Source organism: Microcebus murinus, chromosome 1, assembly GCF_040939455.1.
Source record: "Microcebus murinus isolate Inina chromosome 1, M.murinus_Inina_mat1.0, whole genome shotgun sequence".
Taxonomy (NCBI): domain Eukaryota; kingdom Metazoa; phylum Chordata; class Mammalia; order Primates; family Cheirogaleidae; genus Microcebus; species Microcebus murinus.
This window is the reverse complement of record NC_134104.1, coordinates 77,849,823-77,876,317: the sequence shown is the minus strand read 5'-3', so window position 1 is coordinate 77,876,317 and position 26,495 is coordinate 77,849,823. Positions and strand designations below refer to the sequence as shown.

At 40.3% G+C, this 26,495-nt stretch overlaps 1 protein-coding gene across 3 annotated transcripts in view; it reads left to right on the top strand.

The window, feature by feature from the left end:
* Positions 1-6,637: 6,637 nt before the first annotated feature.
* The window catches only part of SENP2 (SUMO specific peptidase 2), a 39,622-nt gene continuing 19,764 nt past the window's right edge, over positions 6,638-26,495 (top strand). For 2 of the 3 annotated variants that reach the window (XM_012749817.2, XM_012749818.2), the window contains exons 1-7: positions 6,638-6,942; positions 9,448-9,503; positions 16,727-16,860; positions 17,276-17,342; positions 19,535-19,625; positions 22,966-23,134; positions 25,837-25,940. In XM_012749817.2, the coding sequence (XP_012605271.1) occupies positions 6,842-6,942; positions 9,448-9,503; positions 16,727-16,860; positions 17,276-17,342; positions 19,535-19,625; positions 22,966-23,134; positions 25,837-25,940 (722 nt within the window). In that variant the 5' untranslated portion in view covers positions 6,638-6,841. Of the gene's footprint in view, positions 6,943-9,447; positions 9,504-16,726; positions 16,861-17,275; positions 17,343-19,534; positions 19,626-22,965; positions 23,135-25,836; positions 25,941-26,495 lie in introns of those variants that run through there. The other variant, XM_012749819.3, reaches the window with a different exon arrangement.

Below are 26,495 nucleotides of genomic sequence, written 5' to 3'. Positions count from 1 at the left end.
ACCTAGTATTGTATAGTGGCTTTTTTCTTTTTTTAGAGATAGGATCTCACTCTGTAACCCAGGCTGGAGTGCACTGGCATTATCACAGCTCACTGCAGCCTTGAACTTCCTAGCCTCTGGAGTAGCTGGGACTATAGGCACATGTCATTGTGCCTAATTTCTTCATTTTTTGTAGAAATGGGGATCTTGCTATGCTGCTGGGCTGGTCTCAAACTCCTGGGCTCAAGTGATCCTTCTGCCTCAGCCTCCCAAAGTGCTGAGATTACAGGTGAGAGCCACCATGCCTGGCCTTCCTAAAATGTTTTTTTAAACCTAGAAATCACTTGCTACAGAGAGCAGAGTAAAAAGTCCAGGCAAGCTTCCAAATATGTGGACAGGAAAAACAGGTATGAAGTATCATGGAACTGAGGGGAGGAGGTTTTATAACTCTCATTGGTTTCAACAGCCAGGAAAGGTGACCTATGTCCCCACCCACCCTAGTCTAGGGCTCCAGGTTGGCATATGACTCATTGTAACACCTTTTTCTCTTCCCATCCACATCAGTGACCCTGCCACTTCTCACAGTCCAAATATGGAAAAATAAGTCTATTTCCTTGATTCATAACCTACAAAGAGATTAAGGTAACTTTCTCCAAATCCATATACTCATTTCATTTCTTCATTACTTCATTTATCGAACATTTCTTGAGCTCCCAGTAAAAGAAGGAAAACATAGGGCATGACTCCTTCCGTCAGAGAGACAGACACATTAAGGATGATGCTGCTGACAATAATAATACTAATATCGTGACATGGATACAAATTCTATGTGAGAAGAGTAGGGGAAGCAAGGACAAGTTGGGAATCCCAGAAAGAGGAGGCATTTGTGAACTAAAATAAAATCTTAAGGCTTACCCCCCACCGGCGGACTAAATGGACCCCCTTGTGGCCAAAGGTATATTCTAAAACTACCGTGCTTCCCCGAAAATAAGACCTACCCATAAAATAAGCCCTAGCAGGATTTCTAAGCATTTGCCCAACATAAGCCCTACCCTGAAAATAAGACCCAGTGATGGGCGTGTCTACGCAGTGTATCTGCACAACCCAAGCATTTAGTCGCCGAGCGGTAAAGAAGAGGAGCGGCCCTTCTCATCTGCTCCATTGTGACAGCTACTATTCCAGAGGTGACCGGAAAGGTGCAGGCAGCCCCACCAACAAGGTCGGCTCCCCCTGTCAGGTCCTGGCCAATGGTTCTAAAGGAAATAGAGTCACAAGAAATGCAGGATGGAATTCGGGGTTTGGAGAGTTATGATGATGTTCCAGAAGAAGACGACTTAACTGTATCTGAATAAATGTAGATTGTTGTACCGTACTTAAAAAAAATAATACATCCCCTGAAAATAAGCCCTATGGTGTCTTCTTGAGGAAAAATAAATATAAGACCCTTGTCTTATTTTTGGGGAAACACGTTAAATTGCCTGCCAGGAGGAGGGAGGTCAGACATGCCTCATCAGACCCCCATTCCTTCTTGGGGACATCCTTTGTAACCTATTAACAGGTTTAAGGGTATGCAAGACAAACCTGCAGGTCCTCAATTTACACAACAAATATACAGCTGGTAGCTTGTCTCTGATAAACAGCCCTTTATCTCAAAACATTCCCCCCTTTGGAGATGTCCTACCTTTTGGGGCCAAACCAATGTATGTCTCCCACATACTGATTTATGACTTTACCTGTAACCCCTGACTCCCTGAAATGTATAAAACCAAACTGTAACCCAACCTTAGCAAGTCTACTTGCTCAAGGCTTCTTGGGCATGGTTCTGGGTCATGGTCCTCAAATTTGGCTCAGAGTAAATCTCTTTAAAATTATTTTACAGAGTATGGCCTTTTTGTTTTTTTTTTTTCTCGAGACAGAGTCTCACTTTGTTGCCCAGGCTAGAATGAGTGCCGTGGCGTCAGCCTAGCTCACAGCAACCTCAAACTCCTGGGCTCAAGCAATCCTACTGCCTCAGCCTCCCGAGTAGCTGGGACTACATGCATGAGCCACCATGCCCGGCTAAGTTTTTCTATATATATTAGTTGGCCAATTAATTTCTTTCTATTTATAGTAGAGACAGGGTCTCACTTTTGCTCAGGCTGTTTTCGAAATCCGCCCGCCTCGGCCTCCCAGAGTGCTAGGATTACAGGCGTGAGCCGCGTGCCCAGCCCAGAGTTTAGCTTTTTTTTTTCCTATTGACACTTTGGAAAAGCTTCACAGAGAAGGTGCACTTTCATTTGAGTTCCAAAGAGTAGGCAGGAGTTTGTGAGTGAGGAAGGTGGGGAAGGATATTCCAGGCAGAGAGAAAAGACTTGGAGGTGTGCAAGAAGTGTGGCTTCAGAGTTGGGTATGTGTGATTAGGGAAATGATAAAGTAATTTGAAGAACTTTGCATGCCATGCTTAGGATACTGGATTTTATCTTTAAGGTAGTGGGAACCCAACCTTTTTCACATTAACTTATTTAAAAGTTAGTATGTTATTATAAAATAATACAAATGAATATGCTATAATACTAATACATAATCTATACTATATAATAGAAAGATAATATCTCTGTATGTTAACTTATTCATATTATGCAAATAAAAACCATTTTTGATAGTTTATTACAGAACAAGAAGCAAAAACATCTGCATACTGCTTTTCTGGGTTAAGAAGTCTTTTTCATGGCATAGAGCTAATTTGTTTCAGATACTTTGACTTCCTTACAAACAATGTATCAAACAAAATGCAAGGCCAGTGTTTTCCAATAACTGCTGGTTTTCAGAGTGCTGTGCAGAACATTTTAACAAGAGCCTGCTCTGACAAGGCCAGTGTGCACACTGGCAAGACAGAAGCAAAATACTTTTTCTTTCTAAAAGTTCTATTACAAAAAAAAAAAAAGAAGAAGAAACAAAAATTTGTGAGGAATAGCCAATATTTAAATAATTGTCTGTTGGTACTATATATTTTAGATTTACTTGGATCTTAAATTGTTATTTTGAAATATTGTCCTTAGAGAAAGACTTCTGCTTTTATTTTTAGTTAACTGTCTTCCCAAGCATTGGTAATGGGATCCTTCTTTAGACAATTATTCCCTGAAGCATGCATACAGAGTTGTAGCCGGTGTGAGAGGCAACTCCGTGGAAAAATCCTGTAATTTGGAAGGTCGATGCTTGTAACTTCTGAGTTGGAACCATCATGAACCATCTGAGGGGTTCATGGCTGTCTTACTCCAGTAGGGCATTTTTCACTTGTTGGCATCCCCCTCTTCTGGCTGCTCCGGAGTTTCAGCTGTTCCCAGGGATAGATACCAGTCTCTCCTTTCAAGGCTTTCTCTAGGGCCATCCGAAGTTAATTTTATGGCCTATATTTTAAGTCAGATCATCCTAAACAAACATCACAAGTTTGATGACAATCAATCCAACCATTTTTTGGTGATTCAGTAAGAGAAAAAGACAGACTTAATTTATAAATTTACCTTTATTAATAATTAAGAACAACAATATAAATTTACCTTGCTTAACAATAAAAGACAGCACCGAACAAAAGACAACAAAAGAGAGATCACTCTGCAAACAGCATAGAAGAGAGAAAGGGTAGAAGGGAAGGCGGCTATGGCAATGGTGTGAGAAAATGATCAGACCCTAAAGGACAGTAGTTCTGATAGGGTTAGAGAGGGAGGCCGAGATCCGGGAAAGACCCGTCAGGTTCAAGAACTGATTAGATAGAAGGAAAGAGAGGAAAGAGAAACATTGAGCACTTAGCTGTGATGGGCAAAGAATAGGCCTTTCACATACACAAACACATTTAATCTATCCACAGATCTGAGAGGCAGGTTTTATTAACCCCATTTTATAGACTAGGACCTGCTCCTATTTTTCCACAGAAGGCAAGCCAAGCCGTTTGCAGTCAGTGTGGGCAAGCTTTGTAATGAAATCCAGGACAAGAAAGGAGTGCACTTCCTTTGGACATAATAAGGCCAAGGTTATTATTGTACAAATTGAATAAGATCAAAGTCTCAGTATTAGGAGGACACGTTTTTTCTTAAGTATCAGAAGAGTTGGTACTCAGAAGGAAATTAATATTCACAGTGGTCAATTATGTTGGTTTTAGGCGCATTAGGCCTAACTCAACTAAATCTCATCTACAGGCCTCTAGCCCTTCCAGCAAACAGCGCAGAATTCCGCTCAGAGGTATGGAAAAAAAAGTGAGAAGAAATCTTTTAACATTCTCCAAATGCTTCTAAAGAGAAAATTTGCAAGACAAAAGAACGGATTCGAGGGCTGGGTCTTCATTGTTCTGTGGGAGGGAGGGAGGTTTTGAGGAAGATGGGGGTAGGGCCCTGGAAAGGTTTAAAGGAGAGGATTTCAGCTGGATCTTTTTAGAAAACTGGGCATCTGTTTGGGATACCCTGCAAAAGCTGAAACAATGAGGTTGTGCCCCTCCTGCGGTAAAAGCTTGCAAATTATCCTCCTAGCGAAGGGCAGAAATATCAGCGTCCTTGTTACTCCATATGGCCTTGGCATTCTCCCGTGGCCCTCCAGTGAAGAGATCCTGGGTCCGAAAATGGCTGCAGCAGTGTTGGGGTTAGGGTTAAGGATAATTCCGCTCCTTGGCCAGTGGATGGGCAGTGGGCCATGCCTCTACTGTGGACCACAGGACAGCGAAGGCACCGACCAGCAGACAAGTTCCAGGTGAGAGCGACTAGGAGGCTGAATCTCCTTTTCTTCATATCTGAGGGTATCTAAGGATGTGGAGGGAGAGTGAATGGGCAGGAGGCTGTGGATTGTTACACTCCCAAGTTACTGTTTGCTGATGGGGCCCTAGGATTCTGACTGAGTTCTATAGTTCCAAAGCCTTCCCACTTTTCATGGTGGATTTCAGTTTTGAGTTTGTGTGGGTGCTATTTGTGAGGCAGAAAAAGAAAAAAATAAATGTGGTATTGCACTGGAATGCTATGAGACCTGAGTTCAATATTTCTTAAATCTTAGTGGCCAGACCTGGGATAGGTTGCTATTCAAAAGCAGCTTGTAGTTTTCTGATTTATGTTTCAATGAAGACTACACTTTTGTTTTGAAGAATCTGTTTCTCAATACTTGAGTGGGCTTCTTGGTTTGCAAAAAGCAAAGCCCAACTCTTGTAGTGGAATGCAAAGTTAAGACATAACCGAACTGCTCTGCATAATAATGCCAGTGGTTGCCTTCTTTTAACTGGGGTCTAATTACATTTACTGGAAGTCCAGCCTGAAATTTGTCTGGGTAGAGGTGGAGGGGAAAGTCTCTTCTGTTGGCTGCATTACCAAAAGTGTTGAGAAGAGTGAAGAGATGGCCTTGGGTGGAAGGGAGTCCCTTTGGGAGACAATGGGCAAGGCCTATAGATGCTGTATATCTAATAGCCACTCCTAAGACTTCTCAGCTTTGTAATTCTTCTGTTATTCCAAACTTTCAGTAACAGGTATTCTTTAGACAATTAGCAAGGGCCTTGTGTACTCACTTAAGATTTGCTATCCACTAGGATCTGACCCCCACCCTCCAAGTGGGGTGGGCAGCCTGGTGGGTGGCTGGTGGTACTGAAGTGCTAGAGGGTGGTTTGCAGCAGAATTCAGGAATGCTATCTATTGAGCAAAGGAGGAGGCTGTACTGGGTAGTGTTTGGTTGAAGTTCAAGCAAGTCAGAAAGTTTGGCCTTAACTGAATCACTGGTAAGGAACAAGTGCAGCCACGAATGGATTTGTAGGGCATGTTTAAGCTTTCAACGATTGTCTGGGAAAGGGGACTGGGTTTTCTATCACTAAACAGGGTGGGACCTGTTCGATAGTTGATAATTAACTAGAGCTGTGACTTCTGTAATATAGAGGGAGGGTAATGAGCATCACCCCCTGCCAGCCTAAGAGAGGAGGCTGCAGGAATATTTTCATACTTAAATTTTTATGAAGCCTTCCTTGTTGAGTTCTTCCCTTCCCTTCCCTGCCCTCCCGCAGCATGTGGTTTTCCTTCTCTGGTTTGCACTCTACTTTGCACACACCTTTATCATAGTGACCACTTACCCTGTTTGTAATCTGTAATTATCTATGTACCTGTCTCCCAAGTAGACTGACCTCAAGGGCGAAGTACTGGTGCTGGTACTCAGATCCCGGGTCAAATTCCAACTTTGCCACTAGCTAGCTTTGTGATCTTGGGCAAATTACTTAATGGCTATATGCCTCGATTTCCTTGATTTATAAAATTGGCATAAGACTCCTTATCGCATTCGATTGCTGGAAGACATTCAGGTCACCAAAGCCTGTAAATTAGGGGTACAAGGTATGTGCAAAATAAAGACGCCTAAAACGGCAAGCATGTGTTAATTAACCTGACCTTGTTTGTGCACTCAACAAACACTGAGCACCAACTGTGCTCTGGACCCTCGGAACGCTCCCCCCCAGGGAGAGCAGTCTCACGTGTGGCCTGTGGGCCTTGTCCCTCATGCCGACTCCGGACTGGCTCTGCCTAGGAGAAAACCCCGCCCACAGCGCTGCCGATCTCGTCAGCGATTGGACCGGGTCCGTTCTGCAGGGATTCCTGTTGCTAGGGTCGCAATAGGAGGCGGTATTAGTTTGCGCACGCGCAGATTGAGGATAAAGCTTTCCGGTCGGGCTTGAGGAGGTGACGTCGGGAGCGGTGGCTGGCGGGGGCCATTCGTAGCCCTGGGGACGTTGTATCTGTGGGCCCTCAAATCGCGTCACAAGTCAGCGACTGAACCTTGGCGGTGGTGGCCGAGGCGGCGAAGGCGGCAGCGGCGGCGACAGCTCTGGGGTTTGCGTCTCGGGGTGTGTCGGCCGCCGCTGCTGCTCGGGCCTGGTATGTACAGATGGCTGGTTAGGATTCTCGGCACCATTTTCCGTTTCTGCGACCGATCGGTGCCCCCTGCCCGGGCCCTCCTAAAGAGGCGGCGCTCGAACAGGTGAGACGAGAGGGGGCTGAGCGCCGGCCTAGCTGTGCCCCCTCCCCCATCCTGGGCTCTCAGGCCGAGATAGCGTTGATTTATTTAGCCAGGCAGGCCCTGCTTAACCGAAAGTCTCTGGGCTGAGGCTGAAGGATTGCGGGTCGCCGGTGACCTAGTGACGCAGTCGCTCCCGCCACACTGTGGGGACGCAGCTCCTGATGAAGGAAGGCGCTAGTTGTCTTTGGGGTGGCTGGTGATGGTGGGATCCTGGATGTTCTTGTCAGAGCCAAAGCTGGTTGCTTGACAACAAATGGGGCTCTGTCCGTTCTTAGGCTGAAAACTAAAAATTGAAGGAATACTGTCTTTGTTGTGGCTCACTGTTTACAAAGCATACTCCCAAGTGTCATCTGTGGACAATAAGTGCAGTTGAGGGAAGTGAGATTTATAGATTGCCCAAAGCCGTTTTGACTGCAAGCACTGTTCTCTTAGCACCAAACAACAGCAGCTGTCTTGTTCTGAAACAGCTGTCAAGCAGTATGTATGTTTGGAGCCAGAAGGGAAGGAGTGATTCTGTGCTTTAGAATTACTGTATGAGAAAAAAAGATTGGTACATCACTCCTTTAAAAAGATCACTAGGCTGTACTCAAAAATTCAGTTAAAATTTGAAGGAAACTGAAAGATATTCTTACTTAGCATTTACTCCTTGGCTTGTCCGATTTCATAGTATCTACCTCCTTGCCTAAGAATTAATCTAGAAAATAAAATACCATACAAATTCTATGCATTCCCTCCAACTTTTGGTGATCAAGGGTTAATTTCATTTTTTATTAAGCTTCAATGTCAAGGAAAGTGGAAAAAAGGTTGGTTTCTAGGAGCTTGAGTGAACAAGATGATTAATACTTGAATCCGAGAATGCAGGTTATTGATGAAATTGGTTGTTGGCTAGATTGCATCATGCATTCCTGAGACAGATGGTTTCAAATTATTTCCCCTTTCTGCCTTTCTGTGGGGTTGATGTGAGGATCATTTGAGAACATGTTATAAAGTATCTAAACTGATGCTTAATATATATAAGGGTAGTATTTGTTCATTCTACTCCAAGGTGCATGATAAGTACTTGGTACATACTAATTGAATAAGTGAATGTTAATTCCTTATCCCTTGTCCTCTCTTTTTGAAGTGAATTCCTGTCAGGGTAACATGATTTAGAGATCAAAACCTTGTTCTTTACTACACTTTAGATGCCTATGTCCTTAATCTAAAATAACTCTCTCAGTGTAAGCCAATTTTCAGTCAAAATGAAGCCAGGAGATCTTGTTGGGATATTTAAAGTTATGAGCTGAATGGAATCCTGGGATCTCATTCATTATTTTCTACATATGATTAATCATAAGGATTCAGAAAGATGATTAGTATACTGTGAGCCTCTAACATTCTTGACATATGGTCCAGAAACTTCCCTGAATTCCCTAATTCCTTATTACCACTAATGTATATTTTCCATGGTAAAAATGCAGTTAAGGCCGGGCGAGGTGGCTCACGCCTGTAATCCTAGCTCTCTGGGAGGCCGAGGCGGGCGGATTGCTCAAGGTCAGGAGTTCGAAACCAGCCTGAGCAAGAGCGAGACCCTGTCTCTACTATAAATAGAAAGAAATTAATTGGCCAACTAATATATATATACAAAAAATTAGCCGGGCATGGTGGCGAATGCCTGTAGTTCCAGCTACTTGGGAGGCTGAGGCAGGAGGATTGCTTGAGCCAGGAGTTTGAGGTTGCTGTGAGCTAGACTGAGGCCACGGCACTCACTCTAGCCTGGGCAATAAAGTGAGACTCTGTCTCAAAAAAAAAAAAAATGCAGTTAAAAATAATACCTTTTTCTGGCTAAGAATTGTCTTGTTTTTTAATTTCAAAATATTAAGGGTGTACAAATGTTTTTGGTTACATGGATCACTTTTGTAATGTTTGAGTCACAACCATAAGTGTGTTCATCATCATCAAAATAGTGTTCATTGTATGCCTCAGGTAGGTTTTTGCCCCTCTCTCCTCCCCCTAAGACTTGTCTTTTAAGGCTGCTTATATTGTCACTTGAAGTAAAAATGGCTTTCTTTGGGGGTCATCTTTCAAAATGAAATTGCTTGTTGTTTTTAAAAAAATCATTTCTGAAAAGAAAAAAGGAAAGGTTAGTCCCAGGCTATTACCTAGATTCACTTACTAGCTAAGTGACTGCTGGCCAGTTTCAAGTTTGTACTCTAGCCAGATTATAAATCTAATTACAAATTATATAGTAAGGAGTTTGAGTCTCTCTCAAATAGTTGAAACCATAGTGCTAAGTCTTCAAATACTAAAAGCCTATTATAGAATAATATTCTCTTTTAAAACATCAGCTGGATTTCATTTTATAATGAAGTAATACAATGGGGTGTATCATATGAATAGAAAGTTAATTTATAGAAATGTTTTTTTTGTGTGTGTATGTATATATATATATATATATGTATATATTTTCTTTTTTCTCTCTTTCAGCACTCTGTTTTCTACTGTGGACACTGATGAAATACCAGCCAAAAGACCAAGATTAGGTACTGAATATAAATTTTAAAAATTTAGTTTTTTAATAGGAAAAATATGTGCATGGGACAAAATTCAAAAGGTAAAAAGTATATGCAGTGAAAAGTAAATCTCTTTCCTGTCCCTTTCCTACTCAGTTATCTTTTCTAGAGGTAATCACTGTTGTCAGCAATTTCTGTAATCTTTCCGGCTAAATAAGCTATGTGCCGAATGTGCATTTTAAAATTCTAAATGCTTCTATAAGAAAAGTTGCTTTTTATTTTTGATGAGGAAACATTGTAAAAACTACTTCAAATTGAGTGATGAAGTTCAGATGGCTGAGTGAACCAATGTAATTTGTTGTCACAAATCTTTTTATTTCCATATATCTGAAGGGCTAGAAGAGAATAAAACTAGAGTAAAGAGAAAAGGCAGAGTAGAATACTGTAATATATTCTTTATCAAAAATGACTGAATTTGGGTCTATCTCCAGATGTGGTAGTTGAGTGTGGATTTGTCTATTAATATTTCATTTACATGCAATGAGTACTTACTGAGCATCTCTTAATGCTAAGCAATGTGTTAGGTTCTGCAGAATATAGAGCCATTAGTAAGACAGAGTCTCTATTTTTATGGATCTTACATGATTATATGGTAGGGGGTATAAGACAGGCACATACATACTACTGTAAATGAGGATATGATACATTAGAAATATATATATATATACATATATATATATATATTTTTTTTTTTTGACACAGAGTCTCGCTTTGTTGCCCAGGCTAGAGTGAATGCCATGGCATCAGCCTAGCTCACAGCAACCTCAAACTCCTGGGCTCAAGCGATCCTGCTGCCTCAGCCTCCCGAGGAGCTAGAACTACAGGCATGCGCCACCATGCCTGGCTAATTTTTTCTATATATATTAGTTGGCCAATTAATTTCTTTCTATTTTTAGTAGAGACGGATGGGGTCTTGCTCTTGCTCAGGCTGGTTTCGAACTCCTGACCTCGAGCAATCCACCCTCCTCGGCCTCCCAGAGTGCTAGGATTTCAGGCATGAGCCACTGTGCTTAGCCGATTAGAAAGATATTAATAATATCCTGTCCAATTTTCAGCTGATTTAGAGTCTTAGTAAATGTTTGCTGGAGTTAGTATGTAAGATGGGTCATGAAGGATGGAAAGGATATAAGAGAACAATAGGAAGGAAAAGCATTCTAGGCAAAGGAAACAGTATAGGAAAGTTATGTAAATTTAAGACAGTGAACAGAGCTTAGGTAAAAATTGGCTGAAGGAGAGGAAGGTCAAACTATAGAGGACTTTAAGTAATAGGAATTTATACTAAATTCAGTGGACAGTATTTCCCAAAGCACAGGATAGATGTCAATTTAGGCAATAATTTTAGGGGATACAATATTCACAGCATACATAACATTTGAATTATGATTATATACTAAGAAAGTGTATCTTTTTCAGTTACTTATTTTAGATGCTCACGTCTTGCTTGATTATTTCAAACAGAAAATGTTAATTTAGTACCAGTGTGTCTTTTATATTTGTTTAATATTAATACATGCTAATTTCCCAGTTTTTAACAGGTCCAGCTAGAACTTAATATTATTGTTTTCATTTCTTTATAAGGCAAATGATGTTGGCTTTACATTTATGGAAGTAACTTAAAATTATCTTTTTTCTTTCTTTTTGATAGCTGACTGGTTGTGTATTTTCTTTCTTTTATTGAGACGGGGTCACTCTATTGTGGGGGAAGAGTACAATGGTATCATCATAGCTCACTGTAAGCTCAAAATTTCTGGGCTTAAGTGATCCTCCTGCCTCAGCCTTCCAAGTAGTTGAGGCTACAGGCACACACCACCATGCCCAGCTAATTTTTCTATTTTTTTGTGGAGATGTGGGGTCTTGCTATGTTACTCAGGCTGGTCTCAATCTCCTGGCCTCAAGTGATCCTCCTGCCTTGGCCTCATGAAGTGCTAGGATTACAGGCATGAGCCACCGTGCCCGGCCAAAATTATCTTTTTTTTTTTCAGTGAAATACACATGTTCAGGGTACACTTTAAAAAAGAATTTTTTTTTTTTTTTTTTTTGAGAACTGATGCCATAGTATTTTTTTTTTTTTTTTTTTTTGAGACAGAGTCTCGCTTTGTTGCCCAGGCTAGAGTGAGTGCCATGGTGTCAGCCTAGCTCACAGCAACCTCAAACTCCTGGGCTCAAGCAATCCTGCTGTCTCAGCCTCCCGAGTAGCTGGGACTACAGGCATGCGCCACCATGCCCGGCTAATTTTTTCTATATATATATTAGTTGGCCAATTAATTTCTTTCTATTTATAGTAGAGATGGGGTCTCGCTCTGCTCAGGCTGGTTTCGAACTCCTTACCTTGAGCAATCTGCCTGCCTATATTTTTTGTTTTTTAAAGATACAAGGTCTTGCTATGTTGCCCAGGCTGGTCTCAAACACTTGGGTTTAAGCAATCCTCCCACCTCAGCCTCCAAAGCAGCTGAGACTAGAGGCACATGCCACTTTGCCTGGCTAAAATTATCATTTAGTTGTTTAGTTAGTTATTTGAGATAGGGCTTCAGTGTGTTGCTCGGTCCAGAGTGCAGTGGTATGATCATAGCTCACTGCAACCTCTAACTGCTGTGTTCAGCAGTCCTTCTGCCTTAGTCTCCTGAGTAGTTGCCACCACGCCCAGCTAATTAAAAAAAAAAATTTATAGAGATGGGTTCGTGCTATGTTGTTCAGCCTGGTCTTGAACTCTGAAGCGATCCTTCTGCCTCAGCCTTCCAAAGTGCTGGGATTACAGGTGTGAGCCACCGTGCCTGGCCTAAAATTATCTTTTAAATATATTTATTTAAATTGAAAAAATGAGTCAGTTTTTTTTTGAGACAGAGTCTCACTTTGTTGCCCAGGCTAGAGTGGGTACTGTGGCGTCAGCCTAGCTCACAACAACCTCAAACTCCTGGGCTCAAGCAAACCTGCTGCCTCAGCCTCCCGAGTAGCTGGGACTACAGGCATGCGCCACCATGCCTGGCTAATTTTTTCTATATATATATTAGTTGGCCAATTAATTTCTTTCTATTTATAGTAGAGACAGGGTCTCGCTCTTGCTCAGGCTGGTTTCGAACTCCTGACCTCGAGCAATCTGCCCGCCTCAGTCTCCCAGAGTGCTAGCTAGAATTACAGGCGTGAGCCACCGAACCCGGCCAAGTGAGTCAGTTTTAAAGAAAAATATAAATAAAGATTAGCTCAAAAGAAAAAAAAATAAAATAAAAAAAATAAAATAAAATAAAATAAAAGATTAGCTCATACCTAGATGTGTAAGGTGGCATCATAGGTTTCTGAAATGATTATTTACAGTAATCATCTATTTTACTCACTTCTGTGTTAGAGATCACCCTTTTTATCATTTTCATTAAGTACGTATTATTTTCTGAATGGCAAACTATATAGAAGGGATTCTAACCCAAGGAGGAAGCAGTGGGTAGCAGAAAGAATATTTTTAGCAGAGTTTGTAAAGGTTTGTAGAGTTCTGTCGGTTTCCAGATGTTGAACTCCTCCTTGGTCCTTGTCTTCTCACAATCAAAGAAGGAAAGCAAGAGACAGTTTTGAAGCAGCAAGCAGCAAAGCTTATAAAGCAAGTACACTTCCAGACATGGAGGTGGACTGCCAAGAAAGATTAGCAAGTGGATAGTCCACTCCAGAAGGAGGGAGTAGGAGCAGCCCCACGTCCCAGTGGACATGGGCCCTGGGTTTTCTGTGGTATCCCTTTTTCTTCTGCCTGGCCTTTCCTCCTTTGTGACTTTGTCTCTTCCCTTTTTTTTTTTTTTTTGAGACAGAGTCTCACTCTGTCACCTGGGTCAGAGTGCAGTGGCGTTATCATAGCTCACCACAACCTTGAACTCCTGGGCTCAAGTGATCCTCTTGCCTCAGCCTCCTGAGTATCTGGGACTACAAGTGTACACCACCATGCCTGGCTAATTTTTCTATTTTGTGTAGAGGTGGGGTCTTGCTCTTGCTCAGGCTGGTGTCAAACTCCTGAGCTCAAGCGATCCTCCTAGAGTGCTAGGATTACAGGTGTGAGCCACAGTGCCTGGCCTTCTTGGCTCTTCTTTTTTTTTGACCAGTGGGAATGTTGTCTCCTTCCTGCTGTGGGGGGTCACCTTATATGGTTAGGCCTGGATGTATTGTGGTGTTTAAAGCTCATTGGGGAGGGGGAAGGAAACTATAATAATGTATAATGTGCCCTGTGTTATTTCTGTTATGTCTCTTTTGACAGTTGTGGTTACCCTTATCTTTATTATTGTTACAGTATGTTCTCTTACTTAGCATCCCACTTGTTTAGGTGTCTTGTGTTTGTATTTTCTCTGCTCATGTCTCTCTTTTCTTACACTACCATTGTGACGCTGCAGCCCTTACCTTGCAGTGTGTTTTCTTTTTTTTTTTTTGAGACAGAGTCTCGCTTTATTGCCCAGGCTAGAGTGAGTGCCGTGGCGTCAGCCTAGCTCACAGCAACCTCAGTCTCCTGGGCTCAAGCGATCCTGCTGCCTCAGCCTCCCGAGTAGCTGGGACTACAGGCATGCACCACCGTGCCCGGCTGATTTTTTCTATATATTAGTTGGCCCATTAATTTCTTTCTATTTATAGTAGAGACGGGGTCTCGCCCTTGCTCAGGCTGGTTTCGAACTCCTGACCTCGAGCAATCTGCCCGCCTCGGCCTCCCAGAGTGCTAGGATTACAGGCGTGAGCCACCGCGCCCAGCCTCAGTGTGTTTTCTTACTCAGTATTTCTTTTGTTTATATTGCATGTTCTGTACTTCCTCCGCTCATGTCTCACTTTCCTACTTACACGAACACTGTCCAATAGACCTTCCTGTGATGATGGCTGTTGAGCACTTGAAATGTGAAATGTGGCCAGTTTGAGGAACTGCATTTGTGGGTTTTGTTTTTGTTTTTGTTTTTGTTTTTTTTTTTTTGAGATTGGATCTCACTCTTCTGCCCAGGCTAGAGTGCAGTGGCATTGTCGTAGCTCACTGTAACTTCAAATTGCTGGGCTTAAGTGATCCTCCTGCCTTAGCCTCCCAAGTAGCTAGGACTACAGGCTGGTGACACCATGGCTGGCTAATTTTTTTATTTTTTGTAGAGGCAGGTGTCGCTATTGCCCAGGCAGGTCTGGAACTCCTGGCTTCAAGTGATCTTCCTGCCTTGGCTTCCTAGTGTGTGCTGGGATTATAGGTATGAACCACTGTGCTCCGCCTGAATTTTTAATTTTACTTCATTTTAATATAATTTAAACTTAAGTAACCACATCTGGCTATGAGCTACTATATTGGACAGTACAACTCTATTGGTTGCTTTTGAGAGAAGAAAAGCAAGGGTAAAAGAAAGAGGATCTCAGAATTGTAGACTCTTGATCTTATAGGTGAAAGAGAAAATTAAGAGATCTGTTTAGTCTCAGAAAAATAAGTTAGTCTTGTACCCATCTTACAGATGATGTAGGCCTGCTTTCCTTTCTTTTAAAAAAATAGGTAAGATCTTTTCATGTAATCTCAGGGACAATACACAGATTTTTTGATAAAATTTGTAGAAAAATAAAATACTACAGTACTTTTCAGTGGCCAGTATTTACTATGTTATCAAGAATACCTCTTGTCCTCTGTGATCTAGATGACAGTCTTTGGGTTAAGCATCAATCCCTAAAGCTCTTTTTCTCCCACTTACAAAGCACAACAGAATGTAATATCCCTCAGCATCATTAGAGGGATAACCTGGAAGTCTCTCTAATTCCTAAAATGAGAACAACTCATTTGCAAACCTTGGTACTTTTAATTATTATCTAGTAGCAAATTACTTCAAATTGGATTTTGCTTTACCTGGCCATCACATCCTCCCCTCTGTTTAAATTATTGCCCTATCTTTCTGGAAAGTATTTATTTTATATTTTATATGTTGTGGAGCACTTATTACTTAAAAGCCACCATTTCAGGCTATTTTTCTCTAAAGCAGAATGTGGCTAAGGTGATGGTCTCTTTTTCTCAAACTAGTGCTTTAGAATATCCTTAATTAGGCACTAGAAAGGAAATTGTAGATGAGTTAGATGTGGAGGAAGTGAGAATGAGGTAGTGTGATAAAAGGAGGAAGTAGGGAAAGGACTGAAGTTTTCCCCATCCCCTTATTTATTTTGTAATCTTTATTGTTGGTGGCAGGGAGGGGTGAGTCTGAGAGCTGCTTCTTTTTTTTTTTTTTTTTTTAATTTTTTTCTTTTTTCTTTTATATTTCTTTTTTTTTAGTTCTTCCATTTTTTTTTTTTTTTTTTTTTTTTTTTTTTGCTCACCCCAGGAAAAGTCAGATGAGAGCTTCTAATACATCTTTTCTAGTAGAGGGATACCTTTGCTTCATTTGAGGTTTTTAAAAGCTGCATATTTTATTTACTTCACCTACCTAAGATATAATAGGGGCTCAATAAATAGTTCAGGGAAACTACAGTATATTGTTACCTGCCTGGGAAGTCAGGACAAACCAGGGAGTAAATGGATTCTGCCATACCTGGTAGCTACATGCTCATTGTTTTTAATTATACCCTCATCTTTCTGGTAAAACTGTTTATATTCTAGAGGTGAGGTCCCTACCCCTTTCACTCTCCCCTACCCTCTCCCCTGCCCTGTCCATGGAAAAACTTTCATCCATGAAACCAGTCCCTGGTATCAAAACGGTTGAGGACTGCTATTCTAGAAAATTTATTGCTTAAAAGCTGCCATTTCAGGACTTTTGGTGTGTGAATCATGATGTGATTTGCTAAAGTGATGGTTTCATGTTTTTGTAGCATCCCAGATATTTTACTAAAAACCCAAAATCTCCAGCCTGAACAACATAGCAAGACCCCATCTCTACAAAAAAAAAAAAAATTAGCTGAGTGAGGTGGTGTGAACTTGTAGTCCCAGCTACTTGGGAGGCTGAGGCAGGAGGATTACTTGAGCCCAGGAGATTGAAGTTACAGTGAACTCTAGCCTATTCAACAGTGAGACCTTGCCTCAAAACAGAACAACCCCCCCAAGACAAAATTCACAATTTTGGAATTCTAGTTATTCAATTACAAGGAAAAAATATTTTTATAGGTATCTCTTTATTTCAATGGTTGACTAGTAGTACTTTTAATAAAAATTGAGGGAGGTTCTTTCCAAAGTATAATTTTATTTTTTTTCTGGAAGTTTATTACTATATTCATAGTTTGTTGACACTTTCTAGATTGCTTTATTCACCAAGTGAAAAACAGTCTCTACAATGCTGCCAGCTTATTTGGATTCCCATTCCAGCTGACCACAAAGCCCATGGTAACTTCAGCTTGTAATGGAACACGGAATGTGGCCCCTTCAGGAGAGGTCAGTGGGGATGGGGCTCCATTGGGGCTACTGACCTTTGTACTGAATCATTGAAGTTAAATTTTAGAAATATTCATTTTTTTGGGAATTAATGTATAGAATGACTTCTTTCCAGAAATGTTTATGCCTTTATTAGCTATGATTATAAAGGTTAAGAAGTTTAAGTTTTAAAAAGTATTTATAAAGTGACTAATATTGCATTTGTTTTTCTTATTTATGTGTGAAGAACCTGAAATTGTTATTTTTTATATCATTTTGAGTCTTGACAAATTAAAACTTTGGTCTGACTAATGATGGTATTTCTTCTGTGAGCCAGCTAAGAAAATGATTACCAATAGAGTGATCTTTTTATATTAGAAACTCATTTAAATTGCAAAATTTAAATGATACAGAGGTGATTCTGTTTCATTTTAAGGTATTTTCGAACTCTTCATCTTGTGAACTGACAGGTTCTGGATCCTGGAACAACATGCTGAAACTGGGTGAGGTGGTCAGAAATATTTCTGCATCCCCCTACCTCCTTCCCATTTTCCCCTAAGTTTTGAGACTATAAAAGGAAAACACTGATTTGTATTGAGATGAGAACAAAGACATATTCTCTCTACTATTCTAAAAAGCAAATAGCTTTCCTTTAGAATTGTTGTCTTTGAATTTATTGTTGGGTTTTCTATTTGTGTTATCAGTGTCCTTAATGTGACTTAGATCAAGGTTCATTCATTTTTTAAAAAACCTCCAATCCATATTTTCTGAGAGCTTACTCTATGCCAGATACTGTGGTAAGTTACTAGGTGCTAAGTTACCAGAAATAACAAAACAGTGAAACCTTGTCCCTGCTCTTGAGGAGTTTATCATCCAGTTGAGAGTAGCCTTAGGTTCCCAGTTCTCACAGTTTTATGGATTACAGACTTCCACGTCATCCTTAGATCCTGAAATTGAATTGTGATTATTGTATAGATATGTACTATACAAACTGCTAAGATGGGGACTTTGTGGGAGGAAGCCAGAGTCCTGAGAAATAATTGTGATGTCTGCCACACAGGCAGGCTTATAAAATTTGAGAGGAAGGGGAGGAAGTTAGGGAAAATGAGCTTTAGAGAAATGGGTTCAAAAGTCAAAAGTGGAAGGAGCTAAGGAAGTGATAAAAACCATAGAGTTGCTCTTCTCAAAGGTTTTTAGTAAAATACCTCTGGTGGCAGAGAAGGGCAAAGGAGAGTAAATGCATACCCATGTGTCTAAGAATCTAGTTCTAAAGGACTTAGAACAAAGATGATATTTCTTTGGAGTGTTTTATTTCATTGAAAAATTTAATGTAAATTGAGTATCATTTGTTCATATTGTTTGAATATTTAAATGTTTAAAATTATTTACTATTAACATTTTTTTTCTTTTTTCTTTTTTTTTTTTTGAGACGGGGTCTCGCTTTGTTGCCCAGGCTAGAGTGAGTGCTGTGGTGTCAGCCTAGCTCACAGCAACCTCAAACTCCCGGGCTCAAGCAATCCTGCTGCCTCAGCCTCCCGAGTAGCTGGGACTACAGGCATGCACCACCATGCCCGGCTAATTTTTTCTATTTATATTAGTTGGCCAATTAATTTCTTTCTATTTATTGTAGAGACAGTGTCTCGCTCTTGCTCAGGCTGGTTTCGAACTCCTGACCTCGAGCAATCCGCCTGCCTCCACCTCTCTGAGTGCAAGGATTACAGGCGTGAGCTACCCTCGCCTAGCCCTTTACCGTTAAAATTGACATACATGAAGGATGGTAGATTTATCTTGTGTCTGAAGTGCCAACACTATATTTCTGTGGGTTTGTATAGCGTAGTCCGAGAAACACAGGTATTCTTGGAGCAGGTTTCTTATATAAAGAAGTTCGCAATCTCTTATGTGAAACTCTCGGAGGCCAGATGTATTTGGGAATTCAGAATTTTTTATATTTTAGATAATTTTGTTGAATATTATGAAAAACTCCATTGGGATCTGGAATAGAACTCTGTAATCAAACATGGATATTTCTGCAATTAAATAGTATACATACTAGGTGAGATAAATAAGGACTAGCTTCATATTGCTTAAAGTCAGGATTTACAAACATGAATTAAGGTCACTTTAGGTTTTGTTGCACCCGACTTGGAAAAAACTTTCAGGTTTAGAGCTTTTTGTATTTTGGAGTTCTCAGCTACTTCAAGCACCTGTAATAGCTCCTGCAGAGAAGGTGGCTGATGAAATTTTGATTACCCTCTTTTGAATGATAGTAACTGTCTCACAATAGTTGAAAGCTTCCAGTGAAATGCAGTGACATATGGCTGGTTTTTATTTTAAAATACTTCTATTTTCTTGGTAAGAAGAAACTTAATTTGAACAATATACTCAAATTGATTGGATTACAGGGAGTTGCAATCATTGAATTCTTCATGGCCTCTTTTCAGTCCCACCAAGCAAAACTAGAAAAGCTTGCAGTGAATTCTGTTATTGCCTATCTGAGACCAAAGACAAACCAAGCCCTATTGCTTTCCTTAAACTTTTACACAATTTTTGCTTGACTCTTGTGCTGTCTGTTAATAGAATTTGAAAAATAAGATATTTAGCTCTACAATGTAGACTGCTCACAGATTTTCTTTCCTAATGCTGACTGTTGACAGGTATTTTTCCCCCCACAATTATAAATATATTTTTTAAATAGGTAATAAATCTCCTAATGGAATAAGTGACTATCCAAAGATCAGAGTGACAGTAACCCGAGATCAACCACGCAGAGTCTTGCCTTCCTTTGGGTAAGTGTTAAATTCTGCCTTTCTGTAAATGGAAACTTCACATTTATTAGATGCTCACTCTTGCTAGGCATTTTCACTTTTGTTCTATTACGTAATCTTGTTAAATAAGTACTCTGAGGTTACTAACTTGTTGAATATCAGCTACTGAGAGACTTGAACCCAAGTATATGTTACTTTTTTTACTACATTGTATGCCCATAGCATCTGATTTTGAAAATCTTTTTAGAAAGGATTTTCACTTTCTTCTGAACTTACAGATAAGTGCTGAAATTGTAAGTGTATATGGCCTGATGAATTTTCATACACTTGAATATTCCTGTTAATTCTGTGAAATGTAATAAATTTTCTTCTCTTTCTGTATTCTCACTTTCTAGAATTTGTTTGGATATTAGACCTTCTGGATTTATCTAATTTTCCTATATATTTTCCCCTGTTCGTTCGTTCGTTCGTTCGTTCGTTCGTTCGCTCGCTCCTTCCTTCCTTCCTTCCTTCCTTCCTTCCTTCCTTCCTTCCTTCCTTCCTTCCTTCCTTCCTTCCTTCTTCCTTCCTTCCTTCCTTTCTTCCTTTCCTAATTTTTTCTATATATTTTTAGTTGTCCAGGTAATTTCTTTCTATTTTTGGTAGAGATGGGATCTCATTGTTGCTCAGGCTGGTCTTGAACTCCTGACCTTGAGTGATCCTCCCACCTCAGCCTCCCAGAGTGCTAGGACTACAGGTGTGAGCCACCACGCCTGGCCTGTTGTTCTCTTTAAAAAAAATCTTTTTTACTATAGGTTGAGCATAGTGGCTTACACTGGTAATCCCAGGATTTGGGAGGCCAAGGTGAGAGGATCACTTGAGCCCAGGAGTTTGAGAACAGCCTGAGCAACATAGTGAGATCCTGTATCTACACAAAAATTAAAAATAATTTAGCTGAGTGTGGTGGCACTTACTTGTAGTCTTAGCTACTGGGGGGGTCAGGGAGGAAGATTGCTTGAGCCTAGGAGTTCAAGGCTGCAGTGAGCTATTATCGTACCACTGCACTCAAGCCTGGACAACAGAGCAGGAGCCTGTCTCAAAAAAAGATTTCAGGGTGGGGGGGAGTTGTCATAGATTTTAAGTTGTAAGAATCCTCTTCCTCCCTTTCCCCATGGTTTTTTCTTTCTTTAGACATCTTGTTCTTATTATAAGGATGCAATATCTTTTCTTATTTGTCTAAAGTTGTTAATTATTTTAAAATTTCTTTTGAATGGCACCCTCCCCCCAATCTCCTTTTGTTCCCCATGTTGGTTTATTTTGGTCTTTTGAATTAGAGTCTTTATTCCATTACTCGGTACTCTTTGACTATCTGTTAATATTTAGAAATGAGACATGAAGGGCCCTCTGGAGTTTGGATAAATGGCTGATTGTAGGGCTAGAGGGAAAGTATAAAGTGAGTCTGGATGTGTGCCAGAAAGTAAAGGAGTGCTCAAAAACTGTGGAGACATGCCAGCCAGAAACAGGAGGAAGCTTGAAGGGGGTTTCTCTGGCCAAACTGGGGATAATTTAAGCATCAAAATGAATTAAAGAGGCTGGGTATGGTGGCTTATGCCTGTAAACTCCGTACTTCTGGAGGCTGAAGTGGGAGGATCACTTGAGCCCAGAAGCTTGAGGTTACAATGAGCTGTGGTCTTGGCACTGCACTCCAGCCTGGGCAACAGAGTGAGACCCTGTCTCTGAAAAAAAAAAAAAGAATAAAAATAGGAATGCAGATGCTAATAAATAAATATATAGTGCAGGGAGGGAAAGATCTTCAATAGAATGCCAACTAGTAAGTGTAAGGAGTGGTAGAATTAGAAAATCACCATTTTATAACTATCATAACAATAATTGATATGAACAGGAATCATCAGTTGAAGCTGAAGCTAGAAAATTTGATGAGGTATGGAATATTTACATAAACTCAAAGCATATCCCTACAAATTATATATTAATTATAAAGGGAAAAATAGAGTGTAGAAACCTACCTGATACCACTTTAATTGAGGGATCAAAGTTAAATTGCTAACAATGGGACAAACTAAAATCATGATGTGTTGCTCTAAGAAACCACATCATGACTTAATGTAGCATTAGTTCAAAAACCAATGATTGAATCTAATTATGGGAAAACTGGTTAAACTGACATTAAGTTTCACTCATATTATTAATATAAAACAGTAGGCCTGTACTCTCCATTAAAAGATAAAGGCCAAAAAACTGTTTCAGATTAAAGGGGAGACCAAAGATACATGACAACTAAATGCAAAGTGAGATCCTGGATTAGATCCTAGATAGGAAAAAATTGCTGTGACCGATTTTTTTAATAGCTTTAGAGAAATTTGAATATAGGCTACATGTTACATTATTGTATTACTGCTTAAGTTCCTGAATTTGATGATTATATTGGGGTTATATAAGAGATGTCTTTGTTATTGGGAGATACATACTTAAATATTAAGTTAGAAGTGAACTTGTTCTCTAAGCATGTAATGCTGTCAGTTTCCCTATAAACACTGCTTTGGCTGCATTACCCAAATTTTGAAATGTTGGTTTTCATTTTCATTCAATTTAAAATATTGTCTAATTTGTTTTACTTCCTCTTTGACCTATGATTTAGAAGGATAGAAATACATTGTTTAGTTTCCAAATCTTTGGAACTTTCCAGATATCCTTCTGTTATTTCTAGTGTCATTCCATTATGGTCGGAGGATATGCTTTGTATGATTGCATTTCTTTTAAATTTGTTGATGTTTGTTTTATGGCCTAGAGCAGCAGTCCCCAACCTTTTTGGCACCAGGGACTAGTTTCATGGATGACAATTTTTCCATGGATAGGCTGGAGGGGAATGGTTTTGGGATGATTCAAGCACATTACATTCATTGTGTTCTTTATTTCTATTATTATTACATTATCACTTGCCACTCACTGATAGGGTTTTGATATGAGTCTGCAAGCAATTGATTTGTTATGGTCTCTGTGTAAACATGAAGCTTCCCTGGATTGCTCACCTGTCTGCTCTGTGGCCAGCTTCCTAATAGGCCATGTGGGGAGGGAGGGCGATTGGGGACCACAGGCCTAGAGTATAGTCTATTTGGATGAGGAAGAAGGCAGAGGCTGTCATGGCAGCCCTGGTGACTGGGAACAGATATTCTATAGTGGAATGCTGGGGTGCCCTGTGCTTTAGGGATAGATCTAACTTTTGCTCATAGTAGTTATATGACTTGCTAGGAGTAAACTTAACCTAGGGCAGCTTAATCACTGGAAGATGTAGGAGCTTAAATTCTAGCAATTTAAGCAGTTTGGTGATAGGTTTTTTTCCTTCCTTTTTTCTCTCTCTCAGTTTTACTTTGAACTCAGAAGGCTATAATAGAAGACCAGGTGGCCGTCGCCACAGCAGAGGCAATCCAGAGAGTTCCTTCACGTGGAAATCTCAGGGACAAGCTGTAACAGAGATGATTTCTGAAGAGAGTGGCAAGGGCCTGAGGCGTCCCCATTGTACCGTGGAGGAGGTAAGCCCTCTTAGTGTGATTTCTTTTAAAAAATATTTTATGAATTTTGAGTGGAGTATATAATATATGTACTAACTAGGATACATATTTCAAATGGTGCTAAAGGGTGTACAGTGACTATGTTTCCCAGTTCTCTCCATACCTGACCCCTACCACCCAGTTTGACTCTTAGCAAGTAACCACTGATACCTGGGTGTGTCCTTCTAGAGATATTCTAGACATATATAATTTAGTCAATTGTCGGATTTTTTCACTAAGGAAGAAAAAGGAATCATATTAGGAAGAGATAAGATTTTAGATTTTTTCTTTTTGAGTGCCTGAATTATCTAACATGTATCTTTTATGAACTTTAATAACTAACCAAGCAAGAGAAGTAAATGGTGTGTATCTCTGCTTTTTCCTTCCCTTTTCAGAGTAATTAGCATGATGAAGAGACAGCCTTCTTTTCACTTTGCTCTTGAAGTCTTCATTTATTCAAGGAAAATTTAGAATTATTCCTGTATTTGGCACTCCCCAGGACTATTAGCTATTTCAATTTGCTAGATGGTTTTCTGAGCCACTTGTTTTGTTGTTCAAAGAAATATTTATTTGGGTCCCACATGCTATGCTAGTTGTCAACAATTCAAAATTGAACAAAATGTGATCCTTGCCCTGTAGGCCCATGGTCCCCAACTCCCAGGGCAAGGACCAGTATGGGTCTGTGGCCTGTTAGAAACTGGGCCACATAGCAGGAAGTGAACAAAGCTTTATCTGTATTTACAGCCACTTTTCTGGTGGTTTTATTTGTTGTTTTTTTTTTGAGACAAAGTCTCACTTTGTTGCCCAGGCTAGAGTGAGTGCTGTGGCGTCAGCCTAGCTCACAGCAACCTCCAACTCCTGGGCTCAAGCAATCCTGCTGCCTCAGCCTCCCGAGTAGCTGGGACTACAGGCATGTACCACCATGCCCGGCTAATTTTTTCTATATATATTAGTTGGCCAATTAATTTCTTTCTATTTATAGTAGAGACGTGGTCTCACTCTTGCTCAGGCTGGTTTCGAACTCCTGACCTCGAGCAATCCGCCTGCCCACCTCGGCCTCCCAGAGTGCTAGGAAACAGGCATGAGCCACCGTGCCCGGCCTACAGCCACTTTTCAATGCTCAAATCACTGTCCAAGCTCTGCTTCCCCTGACCCCCTCTGTGGAAAAATTGTCTTCCACGAAACCAGTCCCTGGTGCCAAAAAGGTTGGGGACTGCCGCTATAAGAGCTTGTACATAAATTGTTGTAATTCAACAAACAGGCAGAGAGAGGAATGGACCATTGCCCTGGTTTTAGAAGGGTATTAAAGGCTTCAAGTTTTTAGATGAGAAATCTGAGGTGTAACTGAACAGATATCTGTGGGGTGTATACAGATGGTATATTCTAGAAATATTGGTAGGTAATATTAGTAAGGACATATTTGTCAGTGAAGCCTGATGTAAGGTAGAGAGAAGAGCCTGAGTCCCAGATTTCAATCTTGGGAATAAATACCTGTCACTGACCAAAATACCGTGTGTTTAGAGGGAAGATGATGACTTCAGTTTTGGACATTGTTTAAGGTGCCCGTGAAACGCAATAAGACCTCTCCCATAGACTCTTGGATATAGGTGATTGGAGTTTTGAGAAGGCAGATTTAAACACACATTTCTTTTTTTTTTTTTTTTGAGACAGAGTCTCACTATGTTGCCCAGGCTAGAGTGAGTGCCATGGTGTCAGCCTAGCTCACAGCAACCTCAATCTCCTGTGCTCAAGTGATCCCTCTGCCTCAGCCTCCCGAGTAGCTGGGACTACAGGCATGTGCCACCATGCCTGGCTGTTTTGGATATATATTTTTAGTTGGTCGATTAATTTCTTTCTATTTTTTTAGTAGAGACGGGCTCTCACTCAGGCTGGTTTTGAACTCCTGACCTCGAGTAATCCGCCCGCCTTGGCCTCCCAGAGTGCTAGGATTACAGGCATGAGCCACCGTGCCCGGCCTAAACACACATTTCTGAATCTGCTGCATATCGATGTTATTTAAATCAAGGGAGCTGATGAGATTATTCAGGGAAAGAATGTAGTGTAAAAGGAGATATGGACAAAACCATCAGCATTTAAGGCAGGCAGAAGAAGGAATAATCTGTGGTGGAGATGGAGAAGAAAAGAATCAGAAGAGTTTATTGTCCATGAAGGCAAGGCAAGGTCAGCAGGGTGGGATGCCGAAGAGAGATCAAGTAATATAACAGCTGAAAAGGCATCTATTAGATGTGTCCGTAGGAGGTCATTGGTGACTTTGCTGAGAACAGTTCCATTTTGGAAGCTACATGTTCTCATCATGCAAGTTGATTATTTCTGCTGGGTTTTTTTTGTGGTTAACTCAATTTTGTTAACCCAGTTCTGTCAAAACCTCAAATGCCATCAGGATCTAGCCAATAATGTAATGAGTGAAGTAGGCTAGAGAGCAAATGGCCCATCTGAAGGGGATAAACCCTACATAGCTACAGATTATTGATTCAGTTTTTCAAAAAAGGCCGTATTTTTGGATTTAAAAAAAAATTTATAAAGTTGGCAATTCAAAGAAATTTTAAGAATACTTTGCAAATAAAACACAGCTGTAGGCTGCATTTGACCTTTTAGTCTCTGTTTATTATTTAATTGTAGGTTTAATGTGATAGTACTTATCTAACATGTTTTCTTTTATTTAGGGTGTTCAGAAAGAGGAAAGAGAGAAGTATCGAAGGTTACTGGAACGACTTAAAGAAGGTGGTCATGGAAACACTGTCCCTCCTTTAACTTCAAATCATCATAGGTAAAAATAAGCTAAAAAGATACATGCTGTGTTTTGGAAAGGGTATTGGTGGGAAGGGCATTCTTGAAAAAAGAGGTTAACATTAAACTAGCCCTATTATTTGCCTGGACTTTATATCTAGTAATGGATTTTATAGAACAGTGGTTTTACAAAATAGAATTTTATGTTACCTTTAGAATTCTTTTTTTTTTTTTTTTTTTGAGACAGAGTCTTACTTTGTTGCTCAGCCTAGAGTGAGTGCCTTGGTGTCAGCCTAGCTCACAGCAACCTCAAACTCCTGGGCTCAAGCGATCCTTCTGCCTCAGCCTCCCGAGTAGCTGGGACTACAGGCATGCGCCACCATGCCTGGCTAATTTTTTTGTATATATATATATTTTTGTATATATATATTTTAGTTGGTCAATTAATTTCTTTCTATTTTTAGTAGAGATGGGGTCTTGCTCAGGCTGGTTTCGAACTCTTGACCTTGAGCGATCCTCCCGCCTCGGCCTCCCAGAGTGCTAGGATTACAGGTGTGAGCCACTGCGCCTGGCCTCTTTTAGAATTCTTTATTGA